The sequence below is a fragment of the Falco rusticolus genome, chromosome 4 (genome assembly GCF_015220075.1).
Source record: "Falco rusticolus isolate bFalRus1 chromosome 4, bFalRus1.pri, whole genome shotgun sequence".
NCBI lineage: Eukaryota > Metazoa > Chordata > Aves > Falconiformes > Falconidae > Falco > Falco rusticolus.
In genome coordinates, this window is record NC_051190.1 from 1017532 (window position 1) to 1036292 (window position 18761).

The following is an 18761-nucleotide window of genomic DNA, read 5'->3' on the forward strand; positions in this document are numbered from 1 at the left end:
TCTCTCACATGAACAAAACAAAGCAGATTCTACAACTGCCCAGAATAGAACCACAGAGGCAACACACTGCACACTGCTTGTGCTACAGGCAGTTTGGAATGGTCCAGTTTATACCCTTAGACACAGGGAGAAGTTATTTGGCACTTTCAAAGCTTTCCTTTAAAGCCTCTTAGCTCATCAGTTACACAGAGCACCATAGCACCCAGATATGTTAATAAATGTCCTGTCAAGAATTACGTTCTTGTCACAGCTTCAGAACCGTGACCTTTACTGGTACTTACATGGGCAATGTCTCCTTTTGTGCCAATGACCCTATCCTGAGAGTGCTTGCTGAACTCCACATAGTGGTCATCAGGGAAGGAATGCCTGTAGACAAAGTCAGTAAAGAAGTCAAGGAACTGCAGACTCAAACTGCCTGTGTGAACCAAACACTACTATCCCAACACCTTCTGCAGAGGTTTCAACAGCGCGTGAAACTAAAAATGTAGAAAAAAATTTCCTTCACCATTGACCATGGCATATTACAATGCTGAAATCACCAAATGGGCTGGAAGGGACCTTAAAGATCACTTAGTTCCAGGTCCCCTGGCATGGGCAGGGACCCCTCCCCCCAGCCCAGGTCGCTCCCAGCCCCATCCAGCCTGGCCCTGAGCCCTGCCAGGGTCGGGGCACCCACAGCTGCTCTGGGCAATGTGTTCCAGCACCTCGCCGCCCCCACAATAGTGAGGGTGCAAATACCACACCGGCATTTGCAGGAAAACATCTCTTACAGACACAGCCTTTACAGCAGATCAATGAAAAAAACACAGGCAGCAAATGCAAAGACTTGTCATCAACAGGGTCTGTCACAAACCTAACTGCACTAATAGGAGTGAGCGATGAATGGCATCATGAATGTTCAAACACATGTGCAGGCCTAAGGCACGTTCAACTTTTTATCTGAAGAATGCCCTCTAGCTGACTTAAAACAGGCCATACCAAAACTGCTGCTTACAACTAAGGCAGAAAACAGTCAAACCTTTTAAAAATGAAGAGCCTTCCACACATTTTTTAGGGGAAGGAACAAGTGTAAATACTGAAATCAATTTTCAACAGCTTTATACAGGTTTGAAAAACAGCTTATACCCAGGTCTGAAAACTTCACCATGCATATCACCACACTACTAAGAATCTGTAACTTTGTGTTACTTTGTGTAACAGAAAGATTGCAAAGATACTTTACAAACACGAGAATAAAAATGCAAACATATTTCTTTGTCTTCAGGACAACGGTGATTTTACTGATCTATCTTGCACTAAATAGGACTTTAGGTAGTTAGAATTTAGCATAGGTACCTGTACCCAATAAAATAGGGAAGATACTAAACATAAGGAAAGGGAGAACATTTCTTTTTTTCATGAGACATTGTGAGAGCTGTGCTGTATTATGGTTTGTTCTTAGGGTTTCTGCCTATATTGAATGGTTTTTCTAACTGCAGCATACCCCACAGCTGGATCAGAGTATACCTACTTCATATCAAAGACAGACTTCATCCCCCACAATGCAGAGAGAGGTTGGCTCCACGTAGCAGATGTCAGCAATAAAGATCCATCCTATATTTCCAGATGAAAGTGGAGGGGGAAGAAGGGAAAAGAATACCAGAGAAAACAGAGGTTATCATCTTATCCATACACTTTTAACTTACACTTACAAGATGAATTTAGGGGCTATAGCAGATTTTGTGCTTACTAAACTACTCCCGTGGGGACAAAGTCTAGGCATCTAATGCTATAACATAAAGAGCCCTTGGAAGACAAAGAATAATGTTACAGATATCAATGGAAATGATCTATGATGTTAATAGCAGATAAAATCAGGATAACCCATGCCTAAATTGTGATGCCCTGTGAGTGCAGGCCATTCTGCTTATAAATCTGTTACCTTTTTCTTTCTTCGGAGAATCATCCCCCTAAAGATTTCTTTCTCTAGCAAAGGGAGGTTGTAGAAACTCTGATATTTTATATCACATTTATCTTAAATAAAGTCAGTTTAAGCATTTTTCCACTTGTAGAGATATATATATTCATTACTTATGAAGGCACACAGCCACTGTGTATATTCTCTATTATCCTGGGAAGAAAATAAAAATTGTAGAACTCATAGAGAGAGTGTATGTAACTATTACAAGTACTTTAATGACAGGCATTGCAGGCCAGCCAGTAGGTGCATTTTAGATGTACATACCCAGACAGGCCCAAAACATACCAGGGCTTAGGCTGTGAAACTTCCAGAACTCAGAACAGGTTTTTGATTACTTACCCTGGATGGCTCAAGGTGCGTGATGGCAGAGTTATGGCAGTTGTAACTGGCCTCTTCCTGTCCACTGAACACATTATAGAGTTTCAACTGCCCAGTGCAAGTACCCAGCATTAAAAATCGTTCCCTTGCAGAAAACGCGCAACAGGTAAAGCCACTCTCATCCTCATTTGCTTCCCTGAACACAGAAATTGGACGGAACCTAGAAAAGGTAGAAATACAAGGGTCACCCGAAAGAGATGAGAGAAGCAAAACTGAAGTGCTGTGTGATGACACTAAATCCAGTCCTTAAAAAAAATCGTGTAGGTACCTTTCTTACAGCTTTCTTCTAGGACAAGCTAAGTGTCAATTGTAAGATTAGTGCTCAAGTGAGCATGTTACAACAGTGTTTGCAACGCTTCAGGGTTTGTTTTGCACTGTTAAGTACTTCTGTTACAGCACATCATTAAGTTGAAGCACTTGCAGGCTGCCTTCAAAGTTGGATTGATGGAAAACCTGTAATGCTGTCACCTGGGTAAGTACAGATAGTAAAAAATTTTCTAACAGTTGTGAAACTCAACACAAGAAGTCATGGCACATCAGCCAAATAACCTGTCACCATAATTTCCCAAGGTGATACTGGTTTCACTGTGAAGATGCTCTCATCTGTGTCATCTTTATAAACTTCACATCTTCCCATTTAACCTCAGCAAAGAAAGGCCACATAAAAAGGCTAGCAACTTCTGGTGCTGCAGATTCAGCTCCAAGAGCAAAATATGGATTCTGCTGTCCTGCATCTGTCAGCCAGCTATCCTCATGGCTACACTACACTCCTGTGTAAAACTGGTGTTACACAATTACCTTCCAAAGGATAAAAAAGAGCTATGAGCTTCATTTGTCAATGTTGCTAATGAATTAACATGACACTGAAAATAAGCGTGCTTTACGTACCAAGGGTCACTACTAAGGACAAGAGAAACAGAACTTCCAAAAATGCCTTTCAAGGCTCTCCCACTGGTCATTGTTTAATTAAAACACTTTTCTCTCCGAGAACATTCCTGTGGGACTGCAGAGCCTGAATCCAGGTAAGGCCTTTTGGCACACGGTACATCCTGAGAGGGATCAAGAAACATTTGTCTTCCTTACCTGCTAAATATAAGGTGTCTATCAAAGCAGCCACCATCCACCCCTCCGTACTTCGGAAAGGCTGCCCTGCGGGTCAGCCGTGAGGTAAAGTTAGTTGGCGCCTGGCGCCTCTGTTTTGGCTCAGGACACTGGTGGGGAGTAAAGAGAGAGAAAGGGGGACAGGTGGCAACAGGGTTCTTGCAGCGGGCATGCTGCTCCCTAAGGTACTCTGTGATTATACTGTCCAGCGTGGGTGGGGAAGGAAGGTGTCTGTCCAGCTGCTTTTTGATAGCTGGGCTCTGGCTGTAAGCGCCATGGTCCGATTTTTGTCGCAACACTCTAATTTTTCTGCCGTTGCAAGGAGATGGCCTCTCCCTGACAAAGCTAATCCTGCCAATCAGAGGAGAATTGCTGGCGTAAGAAGGGCCTGGAAGGGCAAGTGGACCTTGGGATGCAGACGGCCTTGCCTGAGCATGGACAGAGGTGGCAGTGGAACCTACAGAAGTGTGGCTACTCAAACGGGCTGAGATGCCGTTAGCTATGCGAGGAGTGCGAGGCAGGGTCACAGGAGAGGCAGCAGCCGCAACAGGGGTGAAGGCAGATGAATGAGATGCTGCAGTCATGGGTAGGTCGGCCTCTTTAGTAAGGACAGATGCAGTTTCTCCTAAGCCCTTAGAGATGAGATGGTTCCGAATCAGGAGCAGCAGCTCCTTCTCAGGAAACGTGATCCTTGACTGGGCCACCACATCTGCTTTCTGCAGCCGAGCCAGAGAGACATCTGTGCCAATCAGCAACGGCTTCCCCGAGACACGCTCTATCAGCTCAGCAGCGTATTTGCAGAACTTCACATGCTCGCTGCGCTTATCCTGAAGCACCGGCTCCTTCATCAGCTGCTGAATTTGACAGCTGCTGAAGAGGGGGAGCTTGCTGATAATCTGCCGGACAGTACTGCTGCGCGAGAGCCCCACCAAGGCTTTGCAGGCTAGTGCTCGAATCTGATCTGCATCTGTGATCGGCATCTTTATAGACAGCAATGACAGCAGCACTTTGATGCCGTTGTTGGACTGTACCACATTCCACATCTTAGCTAATGTGTGCTCACTGCTCTTGGGGACCTGAGGAAGCTTTCGCCGAGGAGTTCCAGAGATGAATTTGCCGATACTGGAGATTCGATTATCTGGACCGCATACACAATTGATGATGATCTGAAGGGCTGATTTCTGAATCTCAGCATCATGGATGAAAAATTCACCCTCAGCAACTCCAAGGATGATACTAATACCTAGTGAGGGAAAGAAATAGTTTCTTTAGTTCTCTAAAATGTAGCTTATGACTTCATCAGACAAGTTAGGAAGCCTTCAACAAATTTGAGAAAAATGTGTAATTCTCTTCATTCCGGGAATTTCTGCAGTTCTGCTAATTTAAGATGCATTCTACCTCCCTGGCAAAGTGTTTTCCTACACTGATACTCCTCCGCTTCACCATCAGTAACTAGGGAGTTAAACAACCTTTCAGAGATGGTGATCAGGCATGGCCCAGGAATGCAAGATCGGAGATTATCTGGCACAGACAAAGATGCACAGACATGCCTCTGATTCTTACTGCAGAAAGCAACTCTCTTGTATAAATACTAAAAAAATGGAAACAGAGAAGAAGGAAAGAACCCATGTTATGAAGGGAAAAAAATAAATCATATCACAGCTTCCAAAAGGATTCAGGAAAAAAAGTGAAACTTTGGGGTTTTTTTTTTTTCCCTCCTCAGACACAATTCCTGTTAATTTCATGTCTGCTTCAGAAGATCAAAACATTCACTCAAGAAAGAATTGATGTCTGTCTCAAGAAAGGTTTTGTGCCTACCACTGGTACTCTACCAATCTTTTATTTTTATTTTCTTTAAGTGTCAGGCTCCAGTTAACGTACAAGTCTTAGATCTGATCCAGGCCATCTCAATCATTTGCATATTGAATCTGCAGGTAGCCAGTTAGAGCATAACTCAAACAACAATAATTGTTCCTCTCCTGTATTCTCAAACGCCATATCCCCATGAGACCTAAATTTCTGGGAAGCTGAGGGAACCTAATAGTCCCATTACAAAAGGAGATTTGCCTCCATCTGTATTTAATGAGCTCTTGAAAACAAGTGCAAGTCAAAGACCATGCCTTCAAATTGGTAATCCAACCACAGTGCTAATCACAACACAATTTTAACCATGGTCTACCTTCCCCTTTATTTGCAACCTTGACAGTAACTCTAAATACATTAATTATTTTAACCCTTGTCTCACTGTAGGTGAGAAACAGCCAGCTAAAAACCATGTAGCAGAAGACAACTGAGAAGCGTGTAAGTCATCAGGACCATATTCAGCTTACCCACAGTGGAAACAGTAGATCCAGCTTCATCTAACACATCCACAGGTTCTGCCAGCTGCAACTGGATTTTAGGAACCACAGTCAGGATGGCTAGTACATCCAAAGCATAGCGTACTGTGTCATTCCTGGAAGACAACAACAGAAGGACTTCTTGGAGGTGTACATACAGAGTTGTCTCAATAACATAAAATAGCATTCAATCAATTTTACTCCAAAAAATAGGAGTAAATCAGTCAAATCTGATGTACTCTATGGTCCCTTTTGATTTTACAATGTTCCACTCAAAGGGCTGGTCTCCGCAGAAGGCAGTGCTCACATGCACAGCACTGCCTGCAGTTTGTCAACATTAATCCCACATGGCCCACAGGCTTCTAAAAGCACTGCAATTCTGTATTTATAAAAATAAGAATGTTAAGACATCCAGAAAAGCATTCTAAATTGAGCTTCCAAATCTAATCTAACTCTACATCCTAGTTGGGAAACACTGCTGCATAAAATACTCTGTCACTGGTCAAACAGGAAGATTTTCTGAAGTGAAGGGAAACTGTTTAGCAGTAAAACAGACAACTGTGATAGGGAAAAAGGCATCAACAGGCACCAGTATAAGAGATACACAGGTGTGGGGAAGGTGATAAGGGCTGTTAAGTAGGAGGTGGGAGAGCAGACCAATGCAAGAAAAGGGGAAATGCTTGCAAGCCTGTATGGAAAAGTAGGAGTTAATCCAGGTAGCAATTAGGAAACAGCTGTAGATACTAAGAAACAGGAGAACAGAAACTACTCAGAGTGAAACCCGAGAGAGGGGGAGGGAGGCAGGGGATTGCAGAAGCAAAAACAGATTTCAAAGGCTTTCAAGTTCAGTTAGGCAAGGAGCTTTTGTAGAAAGCAGAAATAAGGTGGGAGTCCTGGTGACGATAATACTGCTGATGACAACTAGTTATAGCAGACAGTGACTCACCAGTGAACATATCTCTAGAGAGGACTACAGCTGCACTCTGGTGAGCAGATGGTTATTAGGATAAACAGAGGCTGGAACTTTGCACCCATCCTCCTTTTGCACTGGGGACAGGATCCTAATGGAATACCTATCAGAGCCTGGTGGCAGTTCCCTTTCTTTTGTAAGAGTAAGGGTGCTGCAGATTTTTTTGGGGTAGGGAGGTGGGGGGAAAAGGTGCCACAGAAAGCTAACAGAGTATCACGGTACCTCCACAGCTTGTCTGCAGCCAAGACAAGGCAGAAACTTAAAAAGAGGCATCATAAGGTGAGTCCCTCTACCAGCAGGTTGAATTTAACAGCTAGTGGTGTAGTCTAGGCACATGAGCCTGAGCAATGCAGAGTAACAGTCCTCAGCATTTGTCCTCTCTCAAATGCTAGCTTGTTGCATATTCACACAACTCCTTTGCAGAGTTTTATCTGCTCAGTAAACTCTACTACCAACAAATCAATAAAGTCATACACCATGTCATGTCCTCCTCTCCTTGTCAGCACCCAAACAGACATTCCACCTCCTTCCAGGATTAAGGTATGTTTTGATTTCACCCTCTGCTTGAAGGTTTTCTAGCCTATCTCTGACAAAAAGGTAAACAAATTCTGAGACAGAAAGTGGCACAGAATTGTGATTAAGCTGTACTATAATGCTGATTTCTCAGAAACCAAAGGCCTGAGGCATTTTACATCTTCAGAAGTCTCATTACATCCATCCTTCTACCTCAAAACTTTAGTCCTGCTTTCCACAGTGTTAACTTTCAAAAGCACTGTGCAGCCACAGCACAGGCCCTAACAGCACTAACCAGTACATGCCTGTTTGAAATGCTATCAGAGAGGTAGAAAATCTAGAAATGTAGTGTGCTGCCCAAGAGTCACAGCTTACTGCACTAAAATACAGTACTACAGCAAATAGCTCACCTTGCGTAGTACGTCTTCCAGTTGCATGCTATTGAAATGAGCTGAAGCATGAGCTGGACGCAAGACAATTTGAGAAAAACCTCTGCTGGCTCCCAGTAGAGCTGTGCTGGGCCATACTCAATCAGGAACTCCATCATCTCTACAATCTGCTCATGAGTATACGAACAGGCCTGCAGGGAAGTGAGTTGGAAGCAATAGAAAAAGTTCACAAGGGTTACAAACTTGCACATCACATCCTCCACTGTTGGGATTTAACTGAAAACCGCATCCACAAAGATTAAGTAATTTCTTTTTGTTTTACTCCCCAGCCACAAAAAAATACAGCAATTGTGACTGTAATATACAATAACAACCTTAAGAAAAATATCTTTTAAGTTTCTTTGCAGTCCTAGAAGGGGTTAGGCCAATTTAAGAAGAAGAAAAGTTACATTAAATTAAATTTCTATGCTGCTTTAAAGCTACTAATCTAAGTAGTCACTAGACCATCATCCAAAATAAGTTTCTGCTAAAATATTTTAAAAAGGCTGCAAAAATTATTCAGTTACAGTCTCTAAGTTCTGACTACAAAATACACTGAAGAAAAAGTAAATTCCTTACAAGCTTGCCTTTCAATAAATGGTTGTGTTTTTTTTAATTACACAAGGCAACAGCTTATACACATTTCTTTAGCTACTGAAAATAAGTGATTTTTGCAGAAGCAAAAAAAACCCCTTATGTTTCCTTTTTTCAGCTCTTCTAGAAAACCATCATAAAATAAACCAGAAACCACAGGTGAACGTGCTCCCTTAAAACAAGCAGCCATAAAATTCAAGTATTTTGGTTTGGTTTGTTTAAAAATACAAATTAAAAAAAAATAATTACTTTGCAGGGAGAAAGTAGGAAAAAAAAATCATGGCCAACACAAGAATCTCCCAGATCATTCCTAAAAACAATAGCTTCCAAAAGGCACATTTCAGTTGTCATTATCAAACTTATTTCCAAGTTTTTTGGCATTATGCCCTTTTCTGTACACACAGATTTTGTCCTTTCAGAGATTAAAAAGCATAGAAACACCCACAAGTATCAAAAATAACCTGCCTTTAACTTCAGTTTTTGCGAGATGGAAAGGGAACCACAGTAGATGAGTAGGAACCTCAATCTAATGTAGTTCAGTTGAACCTCAAAGGCTCTTCTGTATTTTTCTACTGCAGTGTCATTCCACAAGACAAGAAAAAAGTACAAATAAAAACCAACCCTATTTCTATACATTGCACACTGCCTAGTTATTCCACTCACTGGCTTCAAAGAACATCCACATATTCCTGCAGCTTGGATTCGCTTGAAAAATGCAACAACAATGTTAAAAGCTTGCAACACACTACTCACCTTGTAGGGGGGTTGCGGATGGACCAGAATGCCACCTTCAGTGCGCTGGAGTGACTGCTTCACCTGTTCAAGTTTGATAGCAAGGTGAGCCTCAAAGTATCTACGCAAGGCCATGCAGGTGTGTTTCCCAGTCTGGCGACTGGCAAAGATCTCATCATCACTCAAGAGGGCTCCTTGGTCTTCCAGGTTTAAGATCTCAAGAGTGCTTATCTTCAGAAAGAGGTTGGGTCAGGGAAAAGGGAAAAAAAGTTTCATTAGCTCACTTTTCAGGAAAAAAAGCACCTACAATTCACAGCTGCACTTGCACTAAACTCAAACTTGCTTTGCTACACAAGACATACAAGCACAAGACATACAAGCACGCTGAGAGATGACAAAAACTGTGTGAACAGAAAAGGCTGTCTGCATGGATAAATAGTAAGTCTAAAAAGAACCACTCCCCCCCTTCCCTATCTATGAAGAAAGAAATCCACAAGTTAGAGCGTTGATCTGGAGGCAGCGTATTGCCTAATACTATTAGGCATTATATTACACAACACGAAGGATGCTTACACCCTGCAGCGCTGATGTCCCCGAGTCAGATATAACCCAAACTATTAGGACTGCACAGCAATACCATGCAGACATACCAGCTTTTGTACATTAACAGTATAATTTGTGCTCATAAGGTTCTGTGGTTACCACAGCACACACACAGTTGTACCCCTCCTGGAACAAGGCTGGAATTATCTGCACCCAAAAGGGTGCATGACAATATTACACATGTATGTGGAATGGAGAGAAACATCTGAACTACCACTAAGCCACCACTGTTTAAGTACTGCTTAACCCAGGAGTTGCACCACAAAGCTCGCAAAGGGTAGCAAGTCTCTGCGTAATAATCTTAACAATAAGAAAAATAATAAAGATAAAGGGATCCACATGTACATTGCTTAGAAAACTCACCCCACCTCTTAGTTCCCAAGAGACAGAGGAGGGAAAAAACCCAGAGCAGAAATCAAACAAAAGAATAGAATTCTCCACAGTTGCACTATAAAGGGTGCAAAACCTGACACTAAAACCCTGTTCACCACATAAAACTACAAGCCTTACCAAGTTAACCAGACGGCGAAGGCCATCATGCCTGTCAAAGAGCTCCAGGACAGCACGGAAGGAGAAGCAAATGGAGAAGAACATGGTTGCATGGCAGCAGCCTGAGGCATGGGAGCACTCCATTAGCCATAATGTGTAGTTTACGACATCTGAAAGCACATTATGGGGGTGCATGCACACCTAGAAAGCAAAAGAACATTCTTGAGAAGGACTTCAGACAAATTACTGAAGAGAGTTTGTCCAAGGAGAATGAGGGTTCCTTGAGGGGCAACAGACAAAGGACAAATATCGGTTACTCCCAGTTTGACCCATGACATCTGAGACATGAAAAAAAAAAGTGCCATTTCCAGAACAGTGAAAGAAAGCCCCTGTAGGCTAATAAAGGCTATGATGCAGCAATGTAGGACTAGCAACCGGCCCATTCCCAGACGTAAACACAATAAATACAGCAGTCTTAGTGTAGTATAATTCCAGAGAGTCCTTCTCCACACCACTTCAAGGTATCCAAAGAATGCTATGCTAGAGGCACAGAAGGAACAGAAGTTACCACTGGAAAAAAAACAAAAATTCTTCTCAGTGTAGCAGTATCATACACTATGTTGAAGTTCTAGCAAACTGGGAGCACTGAAGTCTAGGGGGATTGTAGGGACCATCAAATGCAAATCTGAAGTTTGACTTTATCTGGAAATAAGAAAACTGAGCTTGTCTTTTTCTTTTCTCAAACCCTGCCTCTGAGACGTACAGACCATGTGCTCAAAACTGCACTTTTGCATGTATTTGTTAACTTCTAACAATAAGGAACTTGAACCCTCTGCCAGGGTCAGCACCAAGAGGAACAGCATAGAGAGCTGAAGCACTGGCACCAACTATATGCTAAGTCAGCAGATTTTTTTCATCTCTTCTCTGCTGGTGTCAGGCACGCTGAGAATACAGTGCTACCAGCTCCAGCCTTGCTTCCACCCCAAGACCTGAGGCTTGGCATAGACTAAGTGACAAGGGACTGCCCCTTGAAACATGCTCTACCTGGAATTTGTAGATACTGAGGATAACATCTGGCAGATGAGACAATGTCACTGTAAAACAGCTGCATGGTTTTACAACACGGCCTGAGGATGTCAAGCAGAAGGAATCCTCATGCAGCACCCTGCCACAGCTTTTGGATTTCCTTTTGGACAACCATGCAAGCAGCAAGTGGAATTAGGGGGAAAAGCAAAAAAGCCGAAGGAAGGGGGAAAAGCAAAGACAGAAGGGGAAAAGGGAGCGTAGAGAGTTCAGAGAAACACCAAAGCAGATCATATGCAGCCAGGGTTGGTCTTTCTGACACAACTGGCAAAAAGAAATGGAAGAAATTTTATTCCTAGCTTCACCTTCCTTGACCTCATAAGAGAGGTAATACAAGGCACAGACAGTCCTGTTCAGCCATGATTATCAAAAGGTTTTTGAACTCGCTCATACAAATGCCTACAGAATCCACATGGATACAGCCTTAAACAACTACTACCAGTCCAGCCTCTACATGCTTAGGAGTGGTTAAGCATGTTAAATCACAATACACATTCAGACAGCATCAAAAACTAGGAAAGAATAAGCAGATATGTACAGTTACTAGTTAAACTACTTCAAAGTTAAAATTAAACTCCTACTAGACAATGCCAGGGACAAGCCAGGAGTCAAAAGCCATCATTCAAAGCAGAGTAGAATTAGAAGGCTTAAGGCTACAGCACTGCAGTTGCTTTGAACGAATCTAAAGAGCAGGATGCTCCCATATGCCAGTACTAATGCTACTAAAAAGAAAGCTAACTCCATCCCAGCCCAAACCAGGACAAAGCTGAAAGTTCATCTTTTTTTTTTCTTGGCACAGTAGCAATTTTAGAGTAAACTAAATCAGTTTGTACATCTGGCTCAGCACACAAGTGCTTGCTTCCAGTAAACAAAACAAAAAAAAAAAAAAAAAATATAGGAACACTGTTTGAAGTGCCCGGGAAACTGAAAGAGTGGACTGCCATATCAACCAGCCTGAAGAAATGCTTGCTGGAAAAACACTACTTGAGAGGAGGAGGATTTCTTTTAAAAAAAAATATTCTATGCTAAAATATGAGGTGAGGAACTCTGCCTTCATTACCAGCTGTTTTAACATTTGTAAACTCAGGCCACAAAGAACCCTTAGCATCATTTAATTTGATTTTCCAAACAATGCAGTCCAGAACTGCATTGGTCTTCTGCTGCACTCTAACACCACCACAGAAGTTTCTCTGCTGTCTGGAATCTGGCTGAGGTGCTGAGTACCACTGAAGCTATCCACACTGGGCCTGTGCACAGAAAAAACAAGCTCAGGTATAGCAGTCCATTGGAATGGGTGGGAAAGGAAAGACATTTTTTTGAGGGAACGACGGAATAACAGGATGAAAAGGATGATGGAAGTATTGAGACAATGCTAACAAGACAGAGGTCTTCAGTTAACTCCCTAGGAACTAAAATTCGCACCCTTGAACCAAAACACTCAAATACACCAGTATTCATATACTTCCTATTGCCTCTGCACATACCAGTCTTCTATGTAAACTTGCTTTTCAGTTTAGGAGGTGTTTATTGACTGTTTGAACACAAGCAGAAACACTTAAGAAATTATGGGAATCACTGCAGTTACAGTAAAAGAATGCTTCTTACCCTCTCCATGGCATCTTGATTGTAGGACAAATAATATAAGCACATGGAGACCCCTGTTGCTGCCATGGAAGGACGAGGAATCTCCAGCAACTTTTGCACTCCTCCATGAGCAACAAACTCCGTTGCAAACTTGTTGTGCAGCAGCAATGATGCCAAATGCTAAGGAAGGATAAAAGCAGATTAGACTGGAATTCTTCAAACTATCATCAAATCCATCCCCTAACCCGCAGAAAAACAGATGGCAGAAAAAAAAATCCTCAAGTGCTCCCCTAACTTGTCCACTTTATTTCCAACTCCCAGAATGCAGTATTTATCCCAAGGACAAAAGCAAAAAAAGGCACTAGCACTTTGTTTTACACATCTTGCAAAAGAAATACAAGAAAAGCAGAGCAACTCAGAATTTATCCAACAGACCGCCTTAAGTCTTCCTATTCTTTTCATGTTAATTCACTTTCTATTATCAACAAGAAATACTTAAATTTGCATTCACACTTTGTATATGCCATATTGCTGTCAAAAAGAATTTTACAAGATGAAGTTTAAAGGCTATTATTAAAATGGAAGTCTGCAGCTGCACTGAAGTTTGCTACACTCTATATTGCCAACACCTCAAGAAGAACCTTAAGTACCAACTGAGGTAACCTACACCTTTTGTAGGAACACACTGCTCTATGGAAATAAACACTCAGACAAATGAAAATGAAACGGAAAGTAACACTGGAAGATCAGAGGCAGAGAAGTTACTGTGAAAGAGCGAATACACGCACATAAAAATGTAACTTCTGCTGCTGCACTGCAGGTTTGGCTTCAATAAGGTAATTTCCTGTGGTTTTGTACCTTGGCAAGGTAACCTTAAGACTACTCACGCAAAACTACTATATTTCAAACATTCAGCTCAGAAATGCCATGCTGGGGCTTCTGAGAGTAAGATGCTTACGCTTCTCACCCCTCACAAATGTCCCTCGAGATGACAGGTAGCAGAACAACCCAGGAATGCCATCTAAGGGCAGCAGGAGAACAAGCATTTGACAGAAAAAGGGATTTTTCTTATGTACTTCCTATATGATTAAGATCTTTTTATCCCCTCCCCCCTTTTTCTTATTTTATGTAACTAAGAGTTATAAAAACAAAACTGCAACGTATTCAAGTTGAGTGAAAGCCAATTCCAATCCCAGGGAATGCTGCAAGATACGTGAGCCAAAAGAAGGTAAGCATTTGCCTTCGACACATGCAGCGACATATTCAATGATTTTACAATGTTTATGGTATGTTTCATGCATCATGAAAGTAATTTACCTTAAGGGCTTCAAAAGTGAGCAGCACATCGTTGGTTCGCTTCAAATCGATGTAGTACATCATTAGCTCCCTTGATCCCAGTTGCATAAAGATGGGTAGTAGCTGCGAAAAATAGAAATGGAAGACTAGCTGAATGTTTCACAGAAAATACAAGGTCTGTTTTGGTTTTTACTCTCTCAAACCCCCAGTTTTCCCCTATTAGCAGATACCTGTTATGAGAGGTCAGTGATAACCAGCTCCATCCATAGGAAGCAATAAAGGTTAACAGACCTCTTGTAATGCATCTGCTGACTGCAGCAAGGTGCATGACAGCTGCCACACGGAAATCTTAAGACTCTCCTTCAAGTGCAGCTATGGCAAGTCACACAGATACCACCCTGGCGATAGGTTCCACTTTCCATCTGTGCAAAGACAACTACCCAACAACTAAACAGAAAAAACAGGACAGCAGGGCAACAAATTAAAACCCTTTGCATAATTCTTTGCGTAACAGCTTTATAGTTTATTCCTATTTTTATATGATATTCTTGCTGGCATATGAAGTGATCCAGTCAGCATGCAGGGTATTAGGGGGATAATTGTTCCGTTGGCTCTCACAGAAGCAAGGAACACACACTATGTATATGACAAAGCAAAACTGTGTTGATTTTTTCTATTTCAAATTAAGTTAAACCACCTTAAAAAAGATTAGGCAGAGATAAAGATGGCCTGCAGACCTATGCTAACTTCAGTTATATGGTTAAAAAAAAAGAAAAAGGAAGCACCTAGTAAATTTGACACTGCCCAACTACTTTGTCCACATAAGTAACAACAGCTCTCAAAAGCATCTGCAGAACATGGGCACTGCCATTTCTCATCAGAACAACTGCAGAGGTTACACAAACCACTTCATTTAGAATTTCAAGTTCATTATTTCCTCAGACTTTCAATTGTGTAAGTCTCTCACATCCTCCAGAAGAAACAGGAAAAATGTCTCCATTTCAAAGTGACTTGCCCTCTGTCATGTAAACAATCACCAACAGAAACCAGCAATAAAATTCTTAGTGCCATGCTCCAACTACTAGACCACACACCTGCTAGGTTCAGGTTTGCGTATTACCTACCGAGTAATACTCAAACTAACGACTTCATCAATCTGAAAGTCATCAACAACTCAGGAAAGGTTATTGATCTTAATCATACCAGGAAACATCAGAGCGCGGTAACAACAGTTCTGCAAGTTTTTCCCCAAATACCACTCAGTTTTGTCAGGACAAATTCAAGTTCAAATTCAAGCACAGAGTGCTTCCTCCCACCTTCATATGCTCACCTCTTGGTATTCCCCTAAGGGAGTCAGGTATTGAAGAATCAGCCTCTGCTCTATGGCGGGAGTCAAAGGGTAAAGTGTGTAATTAGTGCCAATCACCCACGGGGACATTTCTGACCAGCTGCTGTTGGACAGTTCAACAAACATCCGCTCTGGTTCTGAAGCGGAGAAGCCCAGCTTCTGCTTAGCTTTCCGGAAGCCGTCTCTCTCATGCTGTTTCCCTGATTTGCTTTTTCTCAGTCCCCCATCATCTAGCTTTGTAGCAGAGTTTACTCTGCTACTGGTCTTGTGACTTGAATCAAGATGAAAGGAGATATCCATATCAGCAGAAACCTCCTCTTGCTCTCCATCTACTGCCATCTCCCCATAATCCATATCCACAGCCTCTTCATCTAGAGGCAGCAGAGGATCCGATGGCACTTTCCGAGGACTAGGACGCTTGTTTTCTTGTTTTGTAGTCATTTCAGTAACTTGTAACTCTCGTAGCCGTCGAAGCACCAAAGCTACCTGTTTCAGAAAAGAAGCACGCATGAGAACACACTTCCTGCTTCCATCATGCAACTCACATCAGCCGTATTTTTTGTTCTTATCATACAACCAACTCCACAGCATAAAGTGTCAAGTGTGGTGTGGCATACATTTGCCCAGAGGAATAATGATTCCAAAGTGAATAAGAGAACTCCAATCCTTTTTACTACAGCTACTTTCATCTAAAATACCAGCACCTGGTTTGAAAGAAGAAAGTGCTTTGAAAGCCATTAAGAGCAGATGAGCTATATTGGTGCTAGCAGAACCACATACCAACTTGCACCATCTTTCCATCATCTCTGCCCAGCCTAGAATAAAAGCAACATTCCCTTTCAAAGCAGCAGCTCTGATAAATCGCAGTTCCACAAAACCTAAGGTCACACTTTCATTTTTAAAGGCCTTAACTGAGCAAGAATTAGAATTCACCTGTGCTTCAACACATAGTACCGTGCCCTGGGAGACAAATTTGCCTATCCTATGTTCTCCCAAAAGTCATCTCAATTGCTGATAATCATACAGGATCAACACTGCACTGATGAAAGGTTTAGTATAGAAGTTAATAGAATTTCATATTAAGTTGTCCCTATGTTGATTTACCTTTCATTTTAAAATCCCTGTCCAGTATGTAAATCGTAACATGCAACAGTTACAGATGTAAAGCTTCTGAAAATTTTTAAGGAGGCTATGAATGAGTCCCATCAAAAAGTACAGTATTTGCCTTCTTATGTTTCCAGTGGCATTTTTAACACAACTGGTATAACAGAGTAATCAGGCTGCATGTACCAACCTCAGCAAATGCATGGTCAGGAAAAGATGGAAAGCATGAGCTACTGACTCTTACAGATATTGCTACAACCACTGTAAGACCCATATATTAACTCAAGAATGTAAGCTTCCCAGAAATGGGAAAAAAAAAAAAAAAAAAAGGTATCTGCCCTCTAAAAAAGGAAAAGTGATTGACAGATCATTACCAATTGCGAGTTCTCATCCCTGTAATTTGCAGCAATATCTTGGTTTTCCATAGCTCCTCCTAACAGCCCCGTTGCATACGTCCTTAGTGGCTGATCAGCTTCTCGTGCCCACTTAAATAGATTTTCAACTATGCCTTCCTAGAATGAAGAAAATAAGAAAGCAATTCCAACAGTTGTATTTAATTTTTAACTTCTCAGTTACAGTGAAAGCATCTGTTGGTAACAATTCTCCCTATCTCTAGTAACGACCAGGCTAGACTTCCTACCCATCATGTAATGTATCATAAATATCTGAAACCAAAAAAAGAAATAAATCTAACGTTTTAAGCTGCATAAAACTGTTCCTAGGATTCAGATACTTGAAACTAGGATTCGCACACCTGCACAGGTCTTCTGAAGTGGCCAGTCAACCTACTGCCTAGGAAGTAGCAAAACACTACAGGTGAATTGATTTGTTGAAATAAAACAAGCCCAAGCTCCTGTTCCACTAATATACATCTCCAGCAATTTAACAGAACTCAAAGAAGCTGTGTTGAACTTACACCAAGTAGAACAGAACTTGGCTAAATTTCTCACATTTCGCTAAAAGCTTACTAGGGCTAAATTGAAAAAAGTCACTTAAATATGCAAGCTACATGATGCTAGAGGAACTCTTTAATGACAACTCATCAAGCAAAAGAACAATTCTCATCTTAGTCAAAAATGGATAACATTTGGAGAAGAGAGCAAGTGTATCAATCCATACATATGAAAAACAATGTTAAATATGGTTAGTATTTTTAACAGTAACAAAATCAGCAGTGTTTGAACACAGTCTGTCAGGCAACTTTTAACAAGGCCAGATATGTGTAATTAAAAAGTAAAACAGTCAACTAAAAAGACAATGGTTTAGAATTCAAGATTCAATTTTTCCTCCAAATCATTACTGGATTCTGAAACATCATACAACAACAGATCATTGTTGTGACAGCAATGTCGCACATAATTTCAATCACAGGTATAATACAAAAGATCAGTTAAAAGTAATAATGAATAAACATATGTCTCAATGAGAACTCTCAGCTTACAGATTCTTAAAGAGTTGCCTGTTACACATTCAAAGAAAACTGCATTATTATTTAAATGCTCTTATGTCCCTTAAAAAAACAAAACAAAACACTTGTAAGATGTAAACCACCTCAGACAGCAGAGGGCTCCTTTATGATGGAGCAGTGCCCTCCTCAAATGGCTCTGTCAGCTCCCCTAAGCTGCACAAAGAAACCCAATGTGCTGTAACAGAGTTCCATATATACTCGTCAAAAAAAAAAAAAAAAAAAAAGTCTTCAAGTGCAAAACAATTTCAAAATTTAATTTAAATTTAAAGAAACATTACTCTCTGAAAAAAGCTATATCCTCCACAAATGGAGAGCTACTATTTTAGTTTTCATTTTTTTGGATCCAAGTCTCACAGCCTTAGTCTCTGGACTGATCAAAAAGATCTCAAATTAAATTCAATCCTTCACAGAAGCAGCACATTATTCTTTCCTTTTCTCATGCTTTAGAGTTCATATCCATATTTCCAGAGGTAAAGAAATCAATTTACAACTTTTATATAAAGCACTACCTGATTTCCTAACTTCAGAAAAACATTAATTTTTACTGACAATGAAACTATGGCTCAGGAGTGAAATCTACTTTCTCCTCACTTTCAACACAGAAAACCACACTTGTCAACATACAGAAGTCCGATTCGGCTGTCCATCACAGTTCCAGATAATCCCTGCAAAGCACGTGGATTTTATACTGCTTAGTTAAAGTATGACTTGCTTATCACTCGGCTCTAATCGTGCTGTCACTCTGCTGTAGCTGGGGATTACTGGGCAAGA

At 41.2% G+C, this 18761-nt stretch overlaps 1 protein-coding gene across 11 annotated transcripts in view; it reads right to left on the reverse strand.

Moving 5' to 3' along the window:
• Positions 1-18761, reverse strand: part of DCAF1 (DDB1 and CUL4 associated factor 1) — a 53961-nt gene that overhangs the window by 22576 nt on the left and 12624 nt on the right. For all 11 annotated transcript variants that reach the window (XR_005103559.1, XR_005103565.1, XR_005103561.1 and 8 more), the window contains exons 6-17: positions 16897-17034; positions 15401-15904; positions 14092-14193; positions 12796-12954; positions 10129-10308; positions 9037-9246; positions 7672-7841; positions 5770-5894; positions 3422-4682; positions 2300-2498; positions 1511-1593; positions 282-366 (exon numbers count right to left, since the gene is read on the reverse strand). Coding sequence is in view for 4 of the 11 variants with exons in the window: in XM_037382711.1 (XP_037238608.1) it covers positions 282-366; positions 1511-1593; positions 2300-2498; positions 3422-4682; positions 5770-5894; positions 7672-7841; positions 9037-9246; positions 10129-10308; positions 12796-12954; positions 14092-14193; positions 15401-15904; positions 16897-17034 (3216 nt within the window). In the remaining 7 variants the exon portion in view is untranslated. The remainder of the gene's footprint in view (positions 1-281; positions 367-1510; positions 1594-2299; positions 2499-3421; positions 4683-5769; positions 5895-7671; positions 7842-9036; positions 9247-10128; positions 10309-12795; positions 12955-14091; positions 14194-15400; positions 15905-16896; positions 17035-18761) is intronic.